Source organism: Prunus persica, chromosome G8, assembly GCF_000346465.2.
Source record: "Prunus persica cultivar Lovell chromosome G8, Prunus_persica_NCBIv2, whole genome shotgun sequence".
NCBI lineage: Eukaryota > Viridiplantae > Streptophyta > Magnoliopsida > Rosales > Rosaceae > Prunus > Prunus persica.
The window spans coordinates 19,977,339-20,000,087 of NC_034016.1; the positions used below are offsets into that span (position 1 = coordinate 19,977,339).

The window sequence follows — 22,749 nt, forward strand, 5'->3', positions numbered from 1 at the left end:
ATCAACCTATATATCCCCAACCTGAAATACTCACCCATCGAATTCCTTAACCTCATTGATAAAAAAGAAAATATCTAAAAATACTCAATCTTATACTGAATATGTAGTAGAACTCGATCCCCTTTGGAACAATTTTCTTTTCTAATTATCTGCAATATTCAAAATTCGTTGACAACAACTATAGCCTCTAAACTTGCTTTCAAACAATTTCAATTAGGATCGAACTATGCAGGTGGTGTGTTATGTAATGACATACACAAAACACCAACAGAGTACATCAGTGTCACCATAAGAGAAAAAGGAAAATATAAAATAAGAATTATATTCATAATGTAATTATAAAGAGAATCAAGGGATCTATTTCTTCAGTGCTTTAACCGCTTTCTCGGCAGCATCATCCAGATCTTCTGCTGTAATTAAAGCCATTCCACTTTCCTGCACAGCCATTAACGAACTGTAAAGTTTCTAATATACATTCTGAATATATTTTCCATGAATGACTTTTTTTTTTCTTTACTTTCATGTATTAGGATCCCAAATTTCTAATTGTTACCTTCAGAATTCTCTTTCCTTGGTCAACATTGGTGCCTTCGAGACGAACGACCACGGGCACTTCTAGTTTAACCTTGAACATGGATGAACAAAAGTTAATGCTCCTTCCTTAGTGGAATTTTTTTTTTCCCAAAATTCATCTCCCAGCAGTAATTAACCAAATTATTTCAATCTCCTTCTTAAGCACAATCCAAAGTGATATCAAGTAAAATGAAACCACCAGGAAATAATTTGCCAAAACATGGCAATTAATTGGAGAATCACCTGTTTAGCAGCATTGACGATTCCACTTGCAATCACATCACATTTCATTATTCCACCAAAGATATTCACCAAAATGGCTTTCACTTTCTCATCAGAAGTCAGAATCTTAAATGCCTCAACAACCTGTTTCACATAATTTAAAATTAGAGAAACAGAAAGAAATTTGAGTTTCTTATGTGCTATAAATCAGTCATATTCTTTAACAGAGAAGTGTACAACCAATAACAAAAACTGGGATTCGGCTTTAGCACTCAGACATGCATGTGCACATTGCGCAAAGAGCATCCTCAATTTTTTAACAAACTAGTGAACCATCTTAAACCCAAAGCCACATTCAAATTGAGATATAAAACGGATCCTGATATCAAAGAAGTAAAGAATAAAGCTGAAAAAGAAAAAGACTCGATGACAACAGCGGGGAAAAAAAGTCCAACAAGCAGTTCATTCATTTCCTATCACTCCATCATTACCTGGTTTTCGGAAGCATTTCCGCCTACATCGAGAAAATTGGCAGGAGTTCCCCCGTGTAATTTAATGATATCCATTGTAGCCATAGCTAATCCTGCACCATTCACCATGCAACCAATTTCCCCATCTAATCCAATATAATTCAAATCTACTTTGGCAGCAGCCACCTGTCAGTAGGTAAAAGGCACCAGAGCAAATAAGTAAACACCAAAAAAGATTGTTATCTACCACAAAGAACTTCACATTCAAGTTGTGCACGCTTAACTTTAGACACAGCGCGTCCTGTTGTAAATGTATCAGATAACATTCAACTACCTAGATAAAGCATCTCCAACAAACAAACTCATGGGTGGCAGCTGGGCTTTACTATAACAATGAAATATTATACCCAGTAGACAATATGGGAACTTTCATTGGCCCCGTTATTCCTCCATTCCTGTTGGGAGTGGGGATCAGGAACGCCTATTAAAAGCTGACAAAGGTTCGCTAGGTATCTCGGGGCCCCACCTTCCTCCACCCCTATAAAGGGCAGGTCTAAACCTGCCCAACCCAGATCATGATTTTAAACAAAAAATTCCGTTACAGATCAACATAAGATGTGTGAGAATAGCTGCTTGTAGCAAAAATCCTCACCAAATTTGGAATGCACATGTTGCACATACATATAAACCAAAAAAAATTTAAATCTGTACAGGAAGGCGGGAAAAGGAAAGAAAAAAAATAAAAATTGAAATACATTAAAAGGTAGAGCCCAAAAACCCTAAACAATTAGAAATGAAATTCAAGTCTACAAAGGAAGATGGGGTGGTAAGTGGCAACAGAACTGCAACGAATGGTACTAATCAGCTGTAAAAGTGGTCAAACACAAGGATAATTAACCAAACCTCTCGAGGATCCTCTTGTGTTGGATCACGAAGAGCAAATATCTCTTTCTGACGAAAAGCAGCGTTATCATCAAAGTTCAACTTGGCATCAGCAGCTACTAGCTGGTTATCAGAAGTCTCTGCAAGTGGATTGATCTGTCCAAAAATCAAGGGTCAGATAGGTAAAATGGAAGGAGGGGAAGTGGCTAAACAGTACAATTACTTTAACCTAAAAATTATGCTCACTTCCAGAAGTGTGCAGTCAGTCTCACTGAATAGCTTATATAATTTCTTCACTTGATCGATTGAACTACTTCTATCGGCCACTTTAGGAGCCAAACCATCAACAACCTTTGCGGCATCTTCATCTGTAATTCCAGTGAAAACATCGACAGGTACCTATCGACCATAGAATAAGAAAACAAAAGTAAGAAGATACTAGTTAAATCACAATACCAAAGAGGAAAGAGTAGTTGCTAAAACAGAAAAATAAAAGATAAGGCTAAGTACCTTTATTATCTGATCAGGGAATTTCTCAGCAAGGTCTTCAATGCTTGTTCCTCCCTTTGCACAGGCAATTATAAGCTGAAAAATGGATATCAAAATATGCATCTTAATTCAGGAAGCTCACTTTGAAGAAAACTTACATTAACAAAGACATAGGAAAATAAAATAGGTAATTTGCACCAGACAAAGATAATGAAGTCAGTTTGAGAACATACTGGGCCAGCAGTTTTGCGATCCAGAGTGATAGCAAAGTACATCTCATTGACAAGCGACAACTTTTGGCACAAATAAACCTGTACAGGCAAAAGTTAGAAACCAAATTATAAGTAAAAAATTTATAGTGCTGATGTGTATGTTCAAGAAAGTTTGAGGCTTGGAACTCCTTAGCACCAAGTTTTATTAAATATAAAATAAAAATGAAAATTTGGAATCCTCAGCAACAAGGATTCCAAACTTTAACATAAAAATGAAAGTTTGGGAACTAACATGTATTGAATGCTACAAGTTAATATAAATGTACAATATGAAACAAAGTGCAATGCCAACCTTGCTGACAATTTTTCCCTGAGGACCTGTTTGCTTGGTAACAAGAATCTGACCAAGCATCTTGCCTGCAAGAGAAGTACAAAATTGAAATAAAGAAGAGCACCAAAAGGAGAAAGCAGCATCACATCTTAGAAAGCAGCAACTTCCAGAATCATACAGAACAATAAATGTACAAAAGACTACCACAACATACTATTGTAAACTAACATGCATGCATTGCTAGAGGCATTGTAATCAAACGTATCAAGCTGGGGTGTGATAGAGTTATTTCTATGAGAGCCAATGTTGGTATGCCCAGAGATAACTTTAAGAAAACAAAAACGCCAGGGAAACATTCTCATATAATAAAGATGGTTTTTAGTACCAGCGATATCTTCAACTTGGTCAGCCGGGACAATGTGAACACCACCCTTAAGACCATTTTTAAAGGTTCCCAAGCCTCTTCCACCAGCCAAAACTTGGCTTTTAACTACCAACTGCACCAAAATCCAAGTTAGGATTGCCCCTTTTTGAACACTAAGCTAGTTTGCTAAAAAAAAAAAAGATATAACAGTATTCCAACTTTTACTTTTTCAGCCATTGAAATATGAAGATAAATTATCCTCAAATCAGACATAAAGTTTTGTCCTGGAAAAGAAAACGAATATTGCTATGAATAATTCTTTTTTCTCGGTTTGATCAGCAACATAGAATAGTGCTTGTCTTCTTGTCAAAATAAACCTGAATATGAAAAGACCATGATTTCCAATAATTACCTCACTTTCCTTGGGGAATACATCCTGAATTGCCCTTTTGACTTCATCGACGGATGCAACGGCAGCACCTTTCGGAACATTAACCCCATATTTGCTCATCAAATCAGCCCCCTGGTTTCAGCCAAAGTGCAAGGCATTCATCCTCAAAATTCAAACAACATTCTCACTCTCGCACAGAAGTATAACCAACAACTAGAATGATGTAATGTGACTCGAAGATGTACACCATTCTCATAAATGAAAAAAAAAAAAAACAGACATTTGGCACATAATTCTATACATGTATATTTCAAAATTTTGAAGTTTTTTTTTTTGTTGCACAGGAAGACAATTTTTGAGGGATGAAAATTTTCACTGATCACTACTATTAACTTTAAACAAATGTATTAAATTAATCAAAGACAACAAAATAACTATGAAACATATAAACAAATCATAAAACGAAAAATTGTGTTCTTGACCCTCCAGAGTTTCTGGAGAATTAAAAGAGAAACAGATCAGCTACATATGAAAGTTCGAATTTGATTGTAAGTGTGAGCGAAATATGCAGAGAGAGAGACCTGATATTCGTGGATGTTGAGGCGGCGGAGCTGTTGCTGCTGCCATTTTCCGGCGATAGAGAGAGAACGAGAGGTAAGCTGCTTCAGTAATCCTCTCACCATTGTTTAAAGCTCTCAAACCCTAAAGCAACAACTAGAGAGAGAGACGCACACAGCGAGCGAGAGAGAGAGAGAGAGAGAGAGAGAGAGAGAGAGAGAGAGAGAGACTGCGTTTGCCGGACGCAGAGGCGATTTTTCTTTTTTGGACGCAGAGGCGATTGGGTCTGAGAATGCGAAAGAACCCCTACCCTAGTGCATTTTCTTTTTTAATATTCTTTTGACCCGTTTTAGGCATTTTATGATTTTCATTTTGTTTTTCTTTTCTTATTTTATGTGAGCCAATAGATCGGCGCCGCGTCATAGATCTCCGGTTCCTGTTTTTTTTTTTTTTTTCAGACTTTCAAAACCTGTTACTATGAATGAACCGGTTCTCAGTTTGATCCCAATGTCCCATTTACTTGTTGGTAAAATTTCAAGCTTAAAAATCACAAGGGTTGTGCGATTGGTAAACTGTTATTTTCAATTAGCGAGTTATTTAGTGTCTCAATGACAAGAGTTTGAAACTCATTGGAAGCACTTTGTGGTCAGAAACAAGTCAAAACACGATCGGAGATAATCTCACTCTTCGGATGTGGGGACACCTAGTAATATTTATCAATTTTTTTTTAAAAAAAATCAAGCTTAAAAAATGTGTATGCCCATAACGGGCTAGTATTGTAGTTCAAGTGTATTTACTCTTGCATTTGATGTCCTAGATTCGAGTTACCTCTCCTAATATCAATTGAATAAAACAAACAAAAAAACATAGACACACCATAAAATATATGGCACCATTGAACTGTGATACAATCGTGCAAAAATAATGTTGTAAATTAAATTTAGATGATATTTTTTCATAATCTATTTTTTTTAAGGCTTTTTATGGCTCCACTTTCTGAACAGCCAGAACAACAATAGGCTATAGCAATGGAAATGTAGGAAAAGTTCAAGGTTTTTAATGATATTAGTGATATATCAATTGATATCACACATAGATTAATACATTAAATTCTAAAAAAAGGACTAATATATTAGGGCCCGTTTGATAACTATTTCAATTTTAGTTTTTAGTTTTTACTTTTTGTGCTAGAGTATAGACGAAAAAGAGAGTGAGAATGGAAGTGAGGATGACATTGAGAAAGAGGATGAGAGGGAGGAGTAACAAAAGTGAAAAAAAATTTCATCTCATCTTCTCTCTCAATCCCATCTCTACTCTTATTCTCACTTCCATTCTCCCTTTTCTCTATAGATTTCAACACAAAAAATATAAAAACTAATATTGAAATTGTTATCAAAATTGTTAGTTCAATTTGAGAACAACATATACAGACTTAGTATTGCATCTCTCTCTCTCTCTCTCTCTCTCTCTCTCTCTCTCTCTCTCATCCTTTGATCAGGCCTTAATTTTGCTTCTTCCCATTGTATATTTGCCATGTTCCTTTTCCCTAGTTTTTTTGTTTTTTTTTGTTTTTAATGTTTAATTTTGTCAGGTAATTTCTTTTTTGAATAACAAATTCCAGCGCGCGGTAGGTTGAGGGACATATGTCAAGCAGAGACACAGGGGAACGCCAATTTTGGAGAGAACAGATCCGGAATCACTGCTGCATTTCTCTCTCTCATCCCATGATCAAACCTTAAATTTGCTTCTTTCCATTGTATATTTGCTATGTTCCTCTTCCCACTCATTATAAGGTAACTATATATACCTATTTTTCTTTGTAATGTTTAATATGTTTTGGTATACTTTAATCCCTTTCAATATTTGTTATTCTGAATACGATGTTATCGAACTTTCTCTGTGGATTACACTTTAGAAAGTCTTACGTTGTTTTTACTCTTTGATTTATATATAATACAGATATGATAATTTTTCCTTATGTTTTAACCTGGGTGTTGTTTTGTTATTTCCTGTTTGTGTGTGCAAAAGAGGTAGAAGACGGAAAGGGTTGAGACATATATATATAGCTGAAATTAATGGCACACAGTTGCAAAATTGGGGAAGATTTATTGGTAAAAATTCTAACAAGTCTACCTCCAAAATCCCTTATGCGATTCAAGTGCGCGGCCAAATGGTGGTATGCGCTGATCAACAATCCCAGGTTCGTAGGCAATCAGCTCTCCAATTGCTTGCACAACAATCAATCAATCTTTTTGAAGCGATTAGTCCCTAATAAGGACCCGAATGCTAGCGAGACCGAATATGTGTTCTCAGTGCTTACTTTTTGCGAGGATGCAGATGGTGGTGCGCATAGGTTTCTGTTGTCTAGGGTGGAGGACATCAATGTTCCAGTTTCTATGAGTGTAATGATTGGTGGTGAAGAACTTAAGATTGTAGGCCATTGTCATGGAATCATTTGTGTACACGTAGATAATTATAGTAAGGTGTTTTTGTGGAATCCGGCAATTCAGGAATTCAAGCTTCTTCCCTCAGAGAAATACTTAACGGATTGGGAGTCCCAAGTTTATCCGCGTGCCCCGTACCTATCATTAGGTGATCGGCTCGGATGGGCCATGGGATTTGGCTATGATCCCATATCTAAAGCTTATAAAGTTGTTAGCATTATGTTTTATGGTTCGCAAAGGCATGCTCATACATTATATTCTGTGGTAATTTATCCTCTGAGAGTACAAGTGTACACGCTGGGAAGTAGTGAAGAATCTTCTTCTTGGAGAGACATCAAGACTTACTCTTTGGAAACAGAAACTACTTTCCTTTGGCCTGAAGGTTTCGAGATATACTTGAAGGGGATGTGTTATTGGTTGGGAACTGAGCAACAAAAGGAATTCGTGCATGAGGAGGAAATTCGATATGAAGAAAGGATTAGGCAAGTGATGGTTTCGTTTGACATGAGCGATGAGGTGTTTGATGAGGTAACGTTACCAGATGAGCTGCTAGACCATGAAAGAACTTTTTTAGGGCTTTTCATGCTGCTTACAGTGTGGAATGAATCTTCCATTGCTCTTTGTGTTTGGCATAACAGTTGTGATGTTAGTCCATACTTTGGAATGTGGCTGTTGGATAATGATTTTGGTGCTTGTGTTTGGACAAAACACGCAGGTTTTGAGCTCACATCAATCCCCATAATGGACCTCAGGGAGGGCGGATGTGTATTGGCACTCTGGAAAAGCGATGACCTTCTTGTGGTTGACGAAGATGGATGCACAATCTGCTATAACCTCTGCACCGAAAACCGAATGTCTCTTCCTACTATACAAGTTTGTATGACGAATATGGATTCGCCAATTGTTTATGTGAATAGTATAGTTTCGATAGGTCTTGGGAGACATCAAACTTGAGAGATGAGAAAATCTGGCAATATAGAATTTCTTAGTGTGTCATGTACACGAGTTTGATACAACATTATTGTTGAAGAATACACAAGTTCCACATCGGAAACTTAACAAAATAGAAAGTCTCGTATAATAAATGGTTTCACTCCTAATAAAATCGAGGCCTTTTGTATAAAACCCCACACCTGTTAAACAGATGGTTAAGTTGGGGACAATATCGATGTTGCTAGTGGTGGGCCAAGAGTCCGTCCCTCTAAAATCTTAACAATTATGATCCAAGCTTCTAATTTCAAACAACTAATAAAAAGCACTGATTTTTTAAGAAAGAAAATTCTCATCTTTTTCTCACTGTACGTATGTACATTCTAGTTGATGACCAAAAGAGATATAATTAAACTTGTAGTTGATTGACATTTGCATGCAACTCATATAAGATTTTCCATTTCCAGACAAACATGATGACTATGCCTGTTGCAAAACTACATAGGGATGTGCATTAAGAAATCAAAACATAGATTATATATAACACAGACTGCAAATTAAGCATTACAATCATGATCATGATTATTTCATTGCGTCACATAGCTACGTACCCATTAATTCATAGATTATATATTCCATCCTTATTAGATTTATATCAATATAGCTTAATTCACCCTTCTACCTATAGGCTATAGCATATACCATACAGGTGATTGTGGAAGACATTCTTTTGACATCCTCTTGGGACAATTCACTGGATTAATTGCTCTGTCATCAAAGCAAATTACGACTTCCAGCAAATATTATTTTGTCTTCTTCTTGTTCTTCTTCCTCTTAGATTGCTCGCAAAGGAGAAGAGGTCTGCTCCCGCCTATAAATGATCGGATGGCTTGTTCAAGGCCAGTAAAACTATATGACTTGCCTGGTTCAAGCGAGCGATTAGAAAATAGAGCATGAGGTTTGTATTGCTTCCACAAACTCCTGGCACGGTCGAAGTATTGCGTCTGCGAAAACTTGTCGTCGGAGCACTTGCCGTGTTTGTTGTATTCATATTCCCAGAAGTCCATATTTGACCGCCCACTGATGAAGCTTCGCCATGACAACTCCAGATCAGCTCGCAATTCATCATTGGAGGCTTCATTTATCTAATAACAATGGCAAAGAAAAATTAAATATCATTTCGTGCATTCATGCCAAAAAAAACATCAAAAAACTAAAACCAGAAGTAAACTAAACAAAACACGAGAAACATAACAAAAGTTGCATGCATTATTCTCAGTATGTGTATTTATGTATGATAGATATTTCACATCTCTACTAAATTGTGCACCAACGCAAGGTTTATGACGATGTGTGAAGTTGCTTGGCCACAAGCCATGAATAGTAAATATCCGTGGCAGAGGTAGGATGTTGCATCCCTTTCCATTAATATTTTTGCAAAATAGAAAAGGAGACTCCTGAACAAACTGGAAGTAGTCATACTGTCCAGGAGCATTGCAGCTCATGTTTCCCCCAATGTTGAAGGAAAGAGCAATACCTAAAACCATGAAAACTATGGTCTCCAAGAATTTCATGTTCGATTTTAAGTATATTTCAACAATTTATGCTAATTAAGAAAGGGAGGGAGGGAGATATTAAGGAAGATCTCTATCGATGGAGAAGGGTGATCCATCCCAAGGATATATATATATATATATATATATAACCTAAAGTCACAATCAGCATCAATGGGTCCAATTTAGACTAATTTACACTCACATGGAATGTTGTTGACATAAAAGAAAGCAAGAAACAGAAACAACATAAAATTCACATGTAGTGTTGTGTTGAGGTTGGGGGACCGCAGATCCGAAGGATGGCATAAATCTATGTCCCCTCTCTCTCCGCTCCATGTACTGAACATCCATAACAACAAGACTAGCATGGACAGGAAAACTAGGAAAGCTTTTATAAAGCATAAAAAGAGGAAAAAGCTTTTAAACATACTTTGTTATCTAATTAACACTTGTTGAGGAAAATTTTGGGAAAAACTCTAGCCGCTCTCTTCCCCCTGTGAGTCCCAAAAAAAAACTCCGTAGAGGGGGAGGAGTAAGAAGCATCATTGCCTCATGCCCCATTTAGGCATGAGAGGGAGAAGACATACTTTACGGATTGGTAGTCCCTAGTTCAGCAGCGTGCCCCTTATCTACCATTAAATAATCGGCTCGCAAGTGCCACGGGATTTGGCTATGATCCTATATCTAAAGCTTACAAGGTTGGTAGCGTCATATTTTATGGTTCGCAAAGGCATGCTCATACAAAATATTCTGTGGTTATTTATCCTCTGAGAGTACAAGTGTACAAGTTGGGAAGTAGTGAAGAATCTTCTTCTTGGAGAGAGATCAAGACTTACTCTTTGGAAACATAAACTACTTTCCTTTGGCCTGAACATTTCGAGATATACTTGAAGGGGATGTGTTATTGGTTGGGAACTGAACAACAAAAGGAATTCGTGGATGACAAGGAAACTCGATATGAAGATTAGGCAAGTGATGGTTTCGTTTGACATGAGTGATGAGGTAGCATTACCAGATGAGCTGCTAGACCATGATACTACTTTTTTTGAGCTTTTCATGCGGCTTACAGTGTGGAATGAATCTTCCATTGCTCTGTGGTTGGCATAGCAGTTGTGATGTTATTACATATTTTGGAATGTGGCTGATGGATGATGATTTTGGTGTTTGTGTTTGGACAAAACACGCGGGTTTTGAGCTCACATCGATCCCCATAATGGACCTCATGGAGGACGGATGGGCATTGGCACTCTGGAAAAGCGATGAGCTTCTTGTGTTTGACATACATGGATGTACAGTCTGCTATAACCTCCGTACCAAAAACCTAAGGTCTCTCTTCCTACTTTTCAAATTTTTATGTGGAATCCGCCGATTGTTTATGTGAATTGTATAGTTTCAATAGGTCCTGGGAGGCAACAAAGCTTGAGAGATGAGAAATTCTGGCAATAGAATTTCCTAGTGTTTCATGTACTGTTGTACACGAGTTTAATACAACAATATTTTTCCAATAAGGAACTTGTTAAAAGAATCTGATCTATGCTTTTACTTCTAACAGCTAATAATAAAATGCATTGATCTCCCCACGATCCTTTTTTCTCCATACTTATATTCTCAAAGTTTTTAACCGTACAATCTGGACAAATTATTCTTATTGATATATCCTAAATCTAACTAATGATGCAAAAGCGTTCAACTGAATTCTTAGATATTGATCCTAAATCAAACAATGAGTAATACTCAGTAAGGGAATCACTCTTATTAAAATACTTAATTTTGCAGCTTTGGGGTTTTTAAATATTTCCCAAGAAACACAGTATTTTATGCTGTCTGTTTTCATTTTTCTCTTTCTGATTTTTTTTTTTTTTTGAATCCCATATCTAAAACCAAAAAAAAACTCTGATTGCCTTGCTAGCTGATATATGTCCCAATATAATTCATGTGGCTACTTTTGTGGAGGGAAATTGGAGAAAACAAGGGGCTTCAAATATTTTTGGAAATTTCCTAAATTGAAAGATGAGAAAAATTAAAAAAAAATTACACGTTTTAAGAAGAAGAGTGATTGAAAGGAGAATAGGTTCTGGTGGGCTTGGTTTTAAGAGAGGAAAAAGAGTTTGGCTGTCCAAATGCTAAGATTTAGAAGAAGAGAAGTGTGGGAAAAAAATATGTGGTGTCATGTTTTAGATAGTTTTTAAATGATGTGGCATGGTTAAAAGAAAAGTCAAGCAGATCGAGAAGAAAAAACAAGTAGAGGATCCGCGTTCGTAGAATATGCTTATTAAAATTACATTTGTTTCACAATTCAATATATCTTTTTTGGTCATTTTATATTAAGGTAAATTAGTAATTCAATAAATAGTTTGGTATTATGGTGTACTAGGTTAATTTTAAAGTTCGTTTAGCTGCACTCTATAAGTAAACCTCCATTATAGGTTGAAGACACATGTCATGCAAAGATAGGCAGACATCGATTTTGGGAAGAACATATCCGAATTCAATGCTGTATTTCTCTCTCTCATTCCATGATCAAACCTTACCTTAAATTTTGTTTCTTTCCATTGTATATCTGTTTGTTTCAAATTATTTTTTATTTTCAATTTTGCTTGAGGAATAGCAAAAGATAAGCTTGGGGGTATTTGATAAGTCAATATTTTATATATATTTTATGTCTCTCTTTTTGGTAAATACCACGAGGTGTCCCCACACCCGAAGGGTTGGATTAATCCCCATTCAGGGTTCGGCTTGCCCCTGACCACAAAGTGCTTCCAATGGGTTTACTTATTTATTTGTTAATTTCCTTGGATTAAATTGGTTGTTTTAATTTGTTGTGTGAGATTTGTGAAGTAATTGTGAAAAAACTTTGAATGCCAGGTCAGTTTTCCACCTCATTATCCCAAACCAATAGGATACTGCCACATGCCAATCTTTTTTGAAAACTTTTTGATGATTCAATTGATTTTCCATTTCCATATTATGAAGAATATAAGGGACCTGTTGTTTATGTGAATAGTATAGTTTCTGTCTTGGAAGGGAACAAGTTTGAGAGCTGAGAAAATCTGGCAATAGAATTTCCTCATGTGTCATGGACAAGTGTTTGATACAACATTTTCTATTGATGCTGCAAAGATGAAGATTTTGGGAGGAAGTCAGGTTAAAGTTTGCAGAAATTAATGCAGAGAAAGTTGAAAAGAAGAAGATAATCGTTTTTTTCTGCATAAGGAATATTTGCCTCTTTCTTTTTCTGTTTTTTCATTCAACTCTAGAATTGTAAACCCAAACAAATATATGTATATATATATAAATCAGCCTATATTATTATATGCTATACGAGGAAATCGGGTTCATGTTGCAATTTTAAAATTTCTGAGTTACAATACCAATGTGTTGAGATGATTTTTCAGAGCTTATGAGCTGCAGAAGAACAAGATAAAGCTAATAGCTAATATTATTAGGATTATTAACAAATGTATTTTTCTTTTTCCAAGGACTCAGCAATCTTCTTGGAAATGCAATAAGCAGTGGATTGGATGGTAATCATGGGATTTACACCAATTGCAGTTGGAAGCAAACTCCCATCACAAACAAACAACCCTTTTGCCTCCCAGCTCTCACCATTCTCATCAACTCCTCCTTCCTCCTCACTTGCACTCATTCTGCAACTTCCCATCTGATGTGCAGAAGAGTATGTGGTCCAAAGCTCTTCCCTTGAGCTTGGCCCTGCAGCTGCAACCACACTGTCCAAAAACTCTTCCAAATCCTCATGCTTTGTCCCCTTGCATTTTATTCTCTGCCCATCATTTCTATATGTTCCCACTTCAACAGCTCCTGCAGCAATCAAGATTCTCAAAGCCTGCCTAAGCCCAACTTGAAGATTCTCTTTATCCAACTGGTCTAGTGTGTAGTGGATCCTACCCTCTCTCTTCACCACCCCTGAACCCTTATCTCTGACCAATGCAAACAGGTGAGCTGTTCTTGCATACTTCTCCATCCTGTCCTTCATGTCAAGCCTTGAAATCCATGGAGACAGTGTAGCAAATGAGGCAGGCCCTAGTGCAGGAGTTTCTATGATTGCCCGGACGTTTGTGGTATCGGAAACCACCTTATGGAGTGAAGTGATGATCCCTCCCTCATAAGTTCTGCCTCTAAATTCTGATTCGTGTTCCGGAAAGTATCCCCAGGACAACAGAACAGGGTGAAGGTGGAGGTTCCTGCCGATATTTGGGTTCTTGAGTCCACTGGAGATCATCAGAGGAGGCGTCAAGAGGGATCCACATGCTGAAATTGTCACCTTGGCCTCAATTTGCAGCTTCTTTTTCATATTCTTGCTCAAAGATGTTGCTTCCACACCAAGGCATCTTTTTCTTGTACCTCCTCCTTGACTGTCATTCTCCAATATGAACTTCTCAGCTTTGCATCCAGTCAAAATCACTGCACCACATTTCACAGCATCAACTAGCCAAGTAGAATCAGTCCCTTGCTTTTCTCCTGTTGGACAGCCATAGTTGCAAGAACCACAGTAATGATCTCCCGGGGAATTCCTAGGAACCAAATCAACTTTCAGACCAAGAGTGTCGCACCCTTTTCGCAGAATCTGATTCTGAAAGTTTTCTTCAGTACAACTATCCGTGACACTAATCCTCTTACACACAACATCCATGGCATATTTGTAATCAGAGCTTGCATAAAGTGGAACCTTATGATCCACAGACCACTCATGCAGAACCGTATCCGGTGTTCTGATCGATGCAGACCAGTTTATAGCAGAACCTCCTCCAACTGTTGAGCCAGCTAATATCATTATCATCCCATCAACTGATGACATAATTCCACCTGATTCATATAGTTCATTCATTGAGGGGCCTTCTAGAGAAGAGTAATCTTTGGGCAGAAAATAGTTTCCTTTCTCGACAACCATCACTTTTTGGCCAGACTGTGCAAGAACTGCAGCTGCAACTCCTCCACCACAACCAGAGCCAACAATGACAACATCACATTTGATCTTGTGGATGTTGTGAGTCGTATCATCCGAGACCTGAAGGCCTCTCTTAGTGAGAGATTGAACAAATGTAGAATCACTCTCATTCAGGGTTTCTATGATTCCCTGTTCAAGAGGTCTCTCCTTTGGAGTTTTTATCAACTTTTTATTGGTGTTCAAATCGTATCCAACTGCTTTCCATGCTGGGTTTCTTGAATTTTCATCAAGCTGCAACCAACCAGACAAAGTGATATTAAACTTCAATTCCTATAATTGAAAGATGAACACATATATATTCTGCTATATATCTTTCTATCAGACATTTCTTGTAGGATTTTGTTATTTAGATCCACATTTTCCAGCAATTTTACATCATGTTTTGAGCAATTATATATAAATAGTTGAGATGCAGAATGAGTTTACGTGCATCTACTCAGAAAACATAATCTTATTTAAGGATTAGCATAAAAATAATAATTATATTTCTAATATATAATGCATATAAAGTTAGGGCCTTAAATAAAGATATTATTGAAGACATCATAGACGTTGCAGATGAATGCTACAAGATATTATAGACGGTCTCCTGTTCACTACAAACCGTCACACATTTTTGTCACAAGAGAAACAAACAGAAATATATACTAAAATCCGCACTTTGAATTTATAATTTATTTTTTTAAAACTGACCGACATTCTCAGACCCTCTTGTCATAAATTATTAAATACAGCACTAATCTGTCTCTTTGATTTTTCTTTCTAGTTTAAAGAGTTTTTTCTTCTTCTTTTACTTGGAAAGTGTCACGGAGGTCAGTAGGAGTTAAAGAATATTTGTCCTTTTGCTTTGCCTTACCATTATCAAAGCAACGAGCCATGAGTTAAGAAAGGAACAGATAACATAAATTATAAAGAAAAAAGGCAAAAAGAAAGGACAAGGGCCAGCTGACAAGTCTGACAAGACTTGCATTATGTAATAGTGGAGGAGAAAAACTAACTTCTCTATTCCCGTTTTATTGTCCGTTTCATTGTCTCCGGCATAGAGACAGAGAGAGCGGATAATGAAACGGGGAAAGTGAAGTATGACTCATTGTGGGGAGAGGGGGGTTAAAATCAGATGCAAGATTACCCTGGAGAAGAAGGTGTAGAAGCAGAAGATTTTGACCACCAAGAACATCAATCTGAGTGTGAGCACAAGCTTTTCCTTTGACCATTTCTTGAGGACTTCTTCTCTTTTCTCCAAAGACATTTCAGAGAAGCTGTGGATGAATGGCCATTTCCAACTAAGGCAACGATGCCCACATAGTAATAATGTTCCTAATCTGAATGACAGCATCTTCAGAAATAGCTTCATTCCCTCCATAACTTCTGGTAGAGCCCTCTTCAGCATCAATTCTGCTACCTGTTTGTTTACCAAATTGATGCAAAAAAGAAACAGAACAAGTTGAATATTTCCTAAACTAAAAAAATAAAGGGCATTGACTTGCAAACTCTCAAGTTCGAACCATTGCGACACCTTAAGGGTTTCTTACACGCTACAGCTGTACTAAAAAGATTTATAAAATTTATAAAAATAAAAAAATAAAAAACTGAACAGAAGAGCTTTCCTATAAACGTCAATAGAAACCAACATGAAATTCACCTCATCTGGTATAGGAGGCTGAGACCCAGAAGCTCTGTAGATGGAATGAAGGGCTTGGTCATCTGGGCTTTCCTCCTTGTTGTTATTGTTGTTGTTTATGGTGTCTTCCAGTGACAAAGGAGGTACCAGAGCTTCACAGATGGCAGCCAGAGATTGGATTTGAGCTGGAGAGAAACCATGGCTGAATTTGCTTTCCTTCCTTCCTCCTCTCAACAGAAGATGGCAACTGCTCTCTCTTCCCTCCATCTCTCTCTAAGAAGATGCTTTGTTCTTGTAGGGGTGTGTATTTGGCTTCGTGTATGTTCTATAAAGAACAAGCATTGCCAAATTTATATAAAAACAGGAGAAGAGAGATGGTGTGCCGTGCGGAAACAAACAGATAACAATTATTAATTTGTCATCGTCTAGAACAAATTAGAACGTTGAAACCAAACACTTCACTCATTTAAACATTTTAGGATTTGTATATAAACCAAATAGTTGCACATTAAATGGGCCTATAGTCAAGAGGTATAGTTCAAATTATTAGATATAATATACTCATTTTGCGTAAATCTTTTAAACATCATTGTATTTATATATATATATATATATAAATATAAGTCATAGTCTAAAACAAAACAAAAAAGAGAAAAAAATGTTTCTATAGATTTCATAGGATGGATTCAAAGATCAGATAACTGATATATGAGTTTTCAAGTTAACTTTTATTCATTAAAAAAAAGGTGGTGTACTCATATTTTGTCTAACAAGTGGCATTGAAAATGGAGATCATACCAGAAAAATAAAACCCTCTTCCCAGTTTTTAAAAAGAAAATTAGAAAATATTATTACGTACATTCGTATTATTCTATAATTTCTCTTATTATAGTAAAATTCTTAAATAATAAAAATAATAATAGATAGTTGTGTTTCATAAAAATAGGATTCATTATCTGAGTGTGAATTTACCATATTATCCTCATTTAATTAATAATTTCAATTCTTAATATTTGCATTAACCAAGAGTATTTTCTGGTATTTTGAATGTTTTACCATTCTCTGCCTTTTACTTTATATATATAGATAATATGTTGATAGGTAGGTGCCTTAAAAATCTAACATTAATATCTTTGCCTTTTAAGAAGACAGATGTTATGGTCGATCTCTGTCAATCGCCCATTCAATGTTAAAAAAAAAATAAAAAATAAAAAATAAAAACCTATTATGGTGATGCATACCCCCCCCCCACACTGCTAAATTTTATGGGCCTCCGATCTGTGAATAGTTGTTAGCCATTTCTGAGTGTAGCTACAGTTTGAACAACTACTGGTTTTGGTGAAGCACTTATGGCTGAATAGGGCCATGCATGCATAATATCCCACCCATATCAAACATTTCTTTTATTTATGGATTGCCTCCACATCTTTACTTTAGAAGGATTCAAATTCAACAACCACCACCAAGTCAACCTGCCTGAGTTTCAAAATTAAATCAGTATTATGTATGGAAAATATTTGACTCATTGCATATAATATGTGTGCAGTTGGTAATTTTAATGAGTTTGTTTTGCATATGTATAAACCTGATTCGTTTGTGATGTCTCCATTATGTATGAGCAAGACTGCCATCAATACAGAGAGTCCATACAGATGGATTTGATTGAAGATCGTCAGGCAATGTCCAGTGACCCCACCATTTGTGGTCACAAGACAACTCACACCTCAGACCTGTTTTGGGGGGGAACGAACACCGAAAATTTGCTCACTATCTATGCCATTGTTTTTACTTTTTGTTACTGTTGACGGTGGCTGAAAACGTTTGCCACTGGGCCTTACGGCTTTAAAAGGATCGACCCTATAGGCTATATGTTAAGCCTATAATGAGAAGACCAAATTATGAGCTTCTGAAATTTGACTTAGAAGGAAATGTTGGTCGAAACAACATCCAAGAAAGATATCACCTTGTTCAAATAAAAGAGTTCAGATTCTTTCAGGAATCTTAAGGCCATGAACATGATCCAATTCAAGGAAGGTGTCTCAGGAGAGCGACAAACCCTAGTTTACAGTGGCAAGGTGCTAGATCAAGACGAGGAAACCCTAGCAACATCCAACGTGGACAGCTGGTCTGCGGTTCATGTAATTTTTTTGGTCCTGAAGAAATCAATCCCAAGGTGGACATGGTATGAATATGCTTCCCAGGTACCTGGCTGGGGACCAATCTTGATGGAAGTAAAACTGTGGCATATTGCCGGGAAATGAAGGCATTGATGGAGAGCACGGTAGGGTTTGATTTGGATGATTACGTGGTAAGCCATGGTGAGAAGCTTATAGAGGAGTCCATGAGAGCATAAGTGAGGGCAATATCAATAAAGATTTCCCCCTTAATTTGAAAATTTTGCTCAAGTGCAACTTGACAAACTAGAGCTTATATAATAGTGACGATGATGAGAAACCCCTAGGGTTTTATCATGTAAAAAAGAGATCAACGATTTGGGTATTTGGTTCTTATTCGAAATTGTCGAAACAATCAGGCTTAACTCCATAGAGGGCATTAAGCGCTATATGTGTGAGAAGATGGGAGGGATCCCATGTAGCAGCCAGAAACTCTTTTATAAGGAGCAGTTACTTAAGGAAGTACGAGGCACTCCTCTAAGGTGGAAGTTTTGTGTGTGGTAGTTCTTGGTCATTCTTTTGGCCTTCATGCAAAGCATTGCACTGCTGACTAGCATTTCTTTGTACATGTAGGCTACTGGTAGCAGAAACTCAAAAAAAAATGCATGGCTTCTCTAGTTTATTTGATTTAATGGCTTTCGTTTCCAGAATAGGTTTCAATCTCCCCTCTCCCAATATTGTTTGTTTTAAAAAATAAATAAATAAGGCTTTTCTGGATATTTCCAATGATTTTTTCTACTGAATGCCAATTGATAAAACTAATTTTTCTACTGAATATTAGTATTACAGGCATGCATAGCTTATGAGTACATCTACAGACTAGAAAGCAATCGTAATTTGAAATGAAATTACATGATAAAACCAAAATATGAATTTCACCAAATCTTACCAAAATTGTCACTTTTTTGGGTTTGTTTTTGGGTGTTTCCATGTTTTATGCTTTAAGAACTTAAGCAAAAGAAGAAAACATATGTTATGAAAGAGAACCTGCTACATTATCAGTCATGAGGAAGTGGATTTGCCGTCGCAAGTACTGAACCTGCCACAGGCATTCAATCCATGAGTTACTAGAGATAAGGTCTGTGCTTCTCAGCGTGTGTGTGTATGTCTTAAAATAAGTGTGTTAAAGGATTCAAGGGTTCTCCATAAGAAAGTGCTTATTATAGTACTAGTAGTAGGATGGGTTGGGCAAAATTAGGTGTTGGGTTCTAAACTGATCAGACAATGGAGAAAAATTGGAGTTGTAGTAAAGAGTCGAGGCTCCAAAGAAAGAGAATTTACCTCCCCTTGAAGCAAAGTGGGCAGACAATCAGTTGATATGAGACTATTAATTTCTGCAAGTAGCTTCTCTTCTTTAATGCCAGACCATGTGTGTTGAGGCAGAGCCAACAGAAGTACTGTTAGAATATCGCCCGTAGATGGATGCATCCCTACGCAGCTGCCATGATAAAAAGAACACAGACTGCTTGGATCTGTTTGACATGAGGGAACCAGCATATCAACTGCTTGTTCCATGCCATTAGTTGTTACAGTTCCTGAGACCACTGTTACGGGCTTTTCACCATTGGATTTTAAGACTTTCATGTCAGTTTTTCTACAACACATTCCATCTAATGAACTGACTTTCCCAGCCAAAACTTTAGCTCCTTGGCAACACACATTTGCTGCAATTTCAGGCAAGGTATCTTTACCACCCAGTGATACGGTATCCTTACAAAGTGAATTTTTAGCAGCCAACCATTTGGTTACATGCTTGAAGAGTTCCATTTCTTTTACTTGTTTCAATACCTCTTCCTGAAATCCCAATTTTAGAAATTCAAAATCAGAGATCCCCCACCTATATATTACTTTTCATTTCAAGTATAAGAAGAAAAAGGAAGGAAAAGAATTATATGATAAAAAGGTGTGCTTCAAACTTTGCCCCCCTTGAGGATTACAAAGCAAAAGCAGAAAATCAGAATGCATGAATTAAAATAGGAAAAGGCTGTAATAAAACCTTGATAGCTAGCCTTCCTTTTTCCTCTTTGTTTACGATCGGATTCCCATCCTCTTGTCTCCGAACTTCGGCAACCCATTTAATGAACTCTCTCAAGTCAGCAGGTGGTGATTTGAATACAACTGAGATCACATTCTGGACGTCTTTTACATCTTCTGACTTCAACAGGAGAGGAACATCTTCTATTAAGTACTTCGCAATACTATTCCAACCTTCATGTCTGCAACTCTGGGGAAAATTCACAGTTACATCAAGATCTAAATGTTTTATGGCAAGTGGAAATAGAATAGTAAAACAAAAATGTGCCAACCACAAAAAATAACAAATATCTAGCAGACTACCACGGAGAAAGTGAGCAATAGAGATGTGTAGGGAAACAAAGCCTGCCACCTTTATATGTATAAGGAACCAAATAATGTGGATTTTACTTTTACCTTCCAGTCTCTAATTTAAACATCTCAGTTTCAAATCATAAAAAGCCAAAGAAGTTCAGAATAGAATGTAAAATGCATGAATTTATTAAACGACAGGGTTTTCGTGTCAAATTATCATAGTTAATTTTGCTCAAGCCTATGAAGTTGATCCAAATTTAGTTATATCTAAGTTTTTCCACAAGGATACAAGTGTAATACTGAAATTTCGCATGAAGGCTAACAGAAACTAGGTTACGTAAAACAGATATGCCAACAAGAGCAATACCACAGTGTAAAGAATAGATGGACTTCTGTTAAGCCTTGAAATAATCATGTACCTGAAAGAGCCAAATTACAGAATGCAAACGGATTGTAAGTGACATTTGTCAGTATAAAAGAGCCTGCAGCCAATGACTCATATTAAATTAACAACTATGAACCCCAGGAGGACATAATGCAAAGAACAAAAAGTGAGCAAGAAATACTACTGCAGTTTGAACAACAAAATTCTATGAAATAAAGAAGAAGGAAAAAAGCCTAACTGGCTACTAAAGCTTTGAATTTCATACTTCAATACGTGGAAGGTTTAAAGTGAAGGGCATACCCTCGACGATGTCCAGTGGCTGCATCAATAGTATCCATTCCCTTCCAAAGAAGTGAAAGTGGAACCCAATGAGGAGGATATTTAAATCGAGCAACATCCAAAATGAGAACCATATCTCTTCCAGCATGATAACCCCCAATCGGTGAAAAATGGCCAGTTCCAGTCTGTAACCAGACAGTACAATGCCAGTAAGTCACTAATGATTATAAATAGAACTCAAAGACATCAGATAAATCTAACTTAAATTCTTAGATATAAAAAGGAAAATAAATCCAATATTGAGACAAATGTGTGACAGAAAGAACGGTGTTACAAAACCTGGCTAAATACACCTCTGTGGTATGATGTGATGACATGACAATCCTCTGAAGAAGTACACGAAATAACATGGTTACGAAAATCATGAACGGAATTGAAAGGATATACATAGAATAATACTCAACGCAATTACCACAAAATATACAGACTCCGAAATCAATACTGTAATTTCGGCTTTGATTTTTTCCAAAGGTTCGCAGCAATCCAGCATTGAGTCATCAAACCATCTCCATGGGCCTGAGCTCACAGAAAGTCACAGGGCACATCATGAAAATAAACAAGTATATGGCTTTATAACCCAAGTGCATTTGAGTAAAACCAACTGAAGAAAACCCAAAATCCAGTTCCTAATTTAGCTCAAAAAGCAAAAATAAAATAAAGTAAAACTGAGAAAATTAATTACCTTTCCATTTTCTCCCGGGATCGATAGCGAGGGCATTAAGGACGACGGCAAGGGTGCCCAGCCCACAATACGCGGGCTCTGATTGCGTTTGGTAGTAAGAGATCAGCTTGAAAAACCCTTCCATGGTTCCATTTCCTAGAGCTTCAGTAAAGAGCTTCTGCATAACAATGAAATTTACATTGACAGACCCACCAAACCCCTCGTTCAATTCCACACACACACAGACAGACAGAGAGAGGAGGAGGGGGGGGGAATTGTTGTGTGTGTTGTATCGTACCTTTCCATCTGGGGAAGCAAATTCAATTGCAGGAGGAGAAGGAAGCTCTCTGCGATAGAGACCAGCCACTGCCATCGAATCTGCTGCCTTTTGTTGTTCTGGGATTCAAATTTTCCTTCTCGCTCGGATTTCAGAGGCTTTGAGGTTAATTGAAAAATCAGAATGAGAAAACTGAAAGTGAGACTGATTTCTTGAGCAAAGGTCTCTGCTTTGGGCTTCTGCTTAGAAATTCAGCAAATAAATTCTCTTTTTTTGTTATTTTAAAATTTGACAAACGGAATTGGTTGACCGTTTTTTCCTTTTTATTTGTGGCGGGTAGGGTACCGACCATTCCATTTTGGCCTTTTAGAATTCAAAACTGAAACCTAAGGAAGTCATGTTTACAAGCGACATGTCGTTTTGATACCACAGGTTGTTACAATACACAATACGACAAAAAGAGTGCTCTGCTTGGCGGTCAGCCCAATGCTTTGAGCTGATTGGGTGATGGGTGGTCATATTATACATAAATAAATTTTTTTTTTTTTTTTAAAGAAAAAGTCTCATTGTTAATGA

The 22,749-nt window shown here is 36.9% G+C and overlaps 5 protein-coding genes and 1 pseudogene across 6 annotated transcripts; 2 read left to right on the forward strand and 4 right to left on the reverse strand.

Annotated features, from left to right (window-relative positions):
• On the reverse strand, nucleotides 180–4,847 carry LOC18767888 (succinate--CoA ligase [ADP-forming] subunit beta, mitochondrial). 2 transcript variants are annotated; one of them, XM_020569774.1, is made up of 13 exons: nucleotides 4,705–4,834; nucleotides 4,516–4,674; nucleotides 3,956–4,066; nucleotides 3,565–3,676; nucleotides 3,201–3,265; nucleotides 2,870–2,947; nucleotides 2,658–2,732; nucleotides 2,394–2,546; nucleotides 2,169–2,303; nucleotides 1,287–1,451; nucleotides 817–939; nucleotides 554–625; nucleotides 180–435 (listed from the first exon to the last, which is right to left on the reverse strand). In XM_020569774.1, exons 2-13 carry the CDS (start codon nucleotides 4,615–4,617, stop codon nucleotides 358–360), a joined length of 1,269 nt encoding a protein of 422 aa, XP_020425363.1. In that variant the 5' UTR covers nucleotides 4,618–4,674; nucleotides 4,705–4,834; the 3' UTR covers nucleotides 180–357. The 2 variants fall into 2 exon arrangements, with proteins under 2 accessions (XP_020425363.1, XP_007199847.1); XM_007199785.2 differs by having other exon boundaries at nucleotides 4,516–4,847.
• On the forward strand, nucleotides 6,640–7,890 carry LOC18768923 (F-box/kelch-repeat protein At3g23880). Its single transcript, XM_007199944.2, has one exon. The coding sequence runs from the start codon at nucleotides 6,640–6,642 to the stop codon at nucleotides 7,888–7,890; it is 1,251 nt and encodes a 416-aa protein (XP_007200006.2).
• LOC18769002 (ribonuclease S-2) lies at nucleotides 8,670–9,440 on the reverse strand. The gene is made up of 2 exons (XM_020553597.1): nucleotides 9,201–9,440; nucleotides 8,670–9,011 (listed from the first exon to the last, which is right to left on the reverse strand). Exons 1-2 carry the CDS (start codon nucleotides 9,438–9,440, stop codon nucleotides 8,670–8,672), a joined length of 582 nt encoding a protein of 193 aa, XP_020409186.1.
• On the forward strand, nucleotides 9,520–10,978 carry LOC109946267 (annotated as a pseudogene).
• LOC18766560 (long-chain-alcohol oxidase FAO2) lies at nucleotides 12,707–16,578 on the reverse strand. The gene is made up of 3 exons (XM_007200432.2): nucleotides 16,031–16,578; nucleotides 15,518–15,790; nucleotides 12,707–14,619 (listed from the first exon to the last, which is right to left on the reverse strand). The coding sequence occupies exons 1-3, from the start codon at nucleotides 16,274–16,276 to the stop codon at nucleotides 12,874–12,876; spliced, it is 2,265 nt and encodes a 754-aa protein (XP_007200494.1). The 5' UTR covers nucleotides 16,277–16,578; the 3' UTR covers nucleotides 12,707–12,873.
• Nucleotides 18,933–22,450, reverse strand: LOC18768506 (glutathione gamma-glutamylcysteinyltransferase 3). Its single transcript, XM_020569775.1, is given in 9 exon segments — nucleotides 18,933–19,222; nucleotides 19,465–19,977; nucleotides 20,180–20,407; nucleotides 20,879–20,930; nucleotides 21,197–21,360; nucleotides 21,515–21,611; nucleotides 21,613–21,751; nucleotides 21,918–22,074; nucleotides 22,195–22,450. Coding segments are annotated over 9 exon segments (1,491 nt in total). The 5' UTR covers nucleotides 22,270–22,450; the 3' UTR covers nucleotides 18,933–19,156.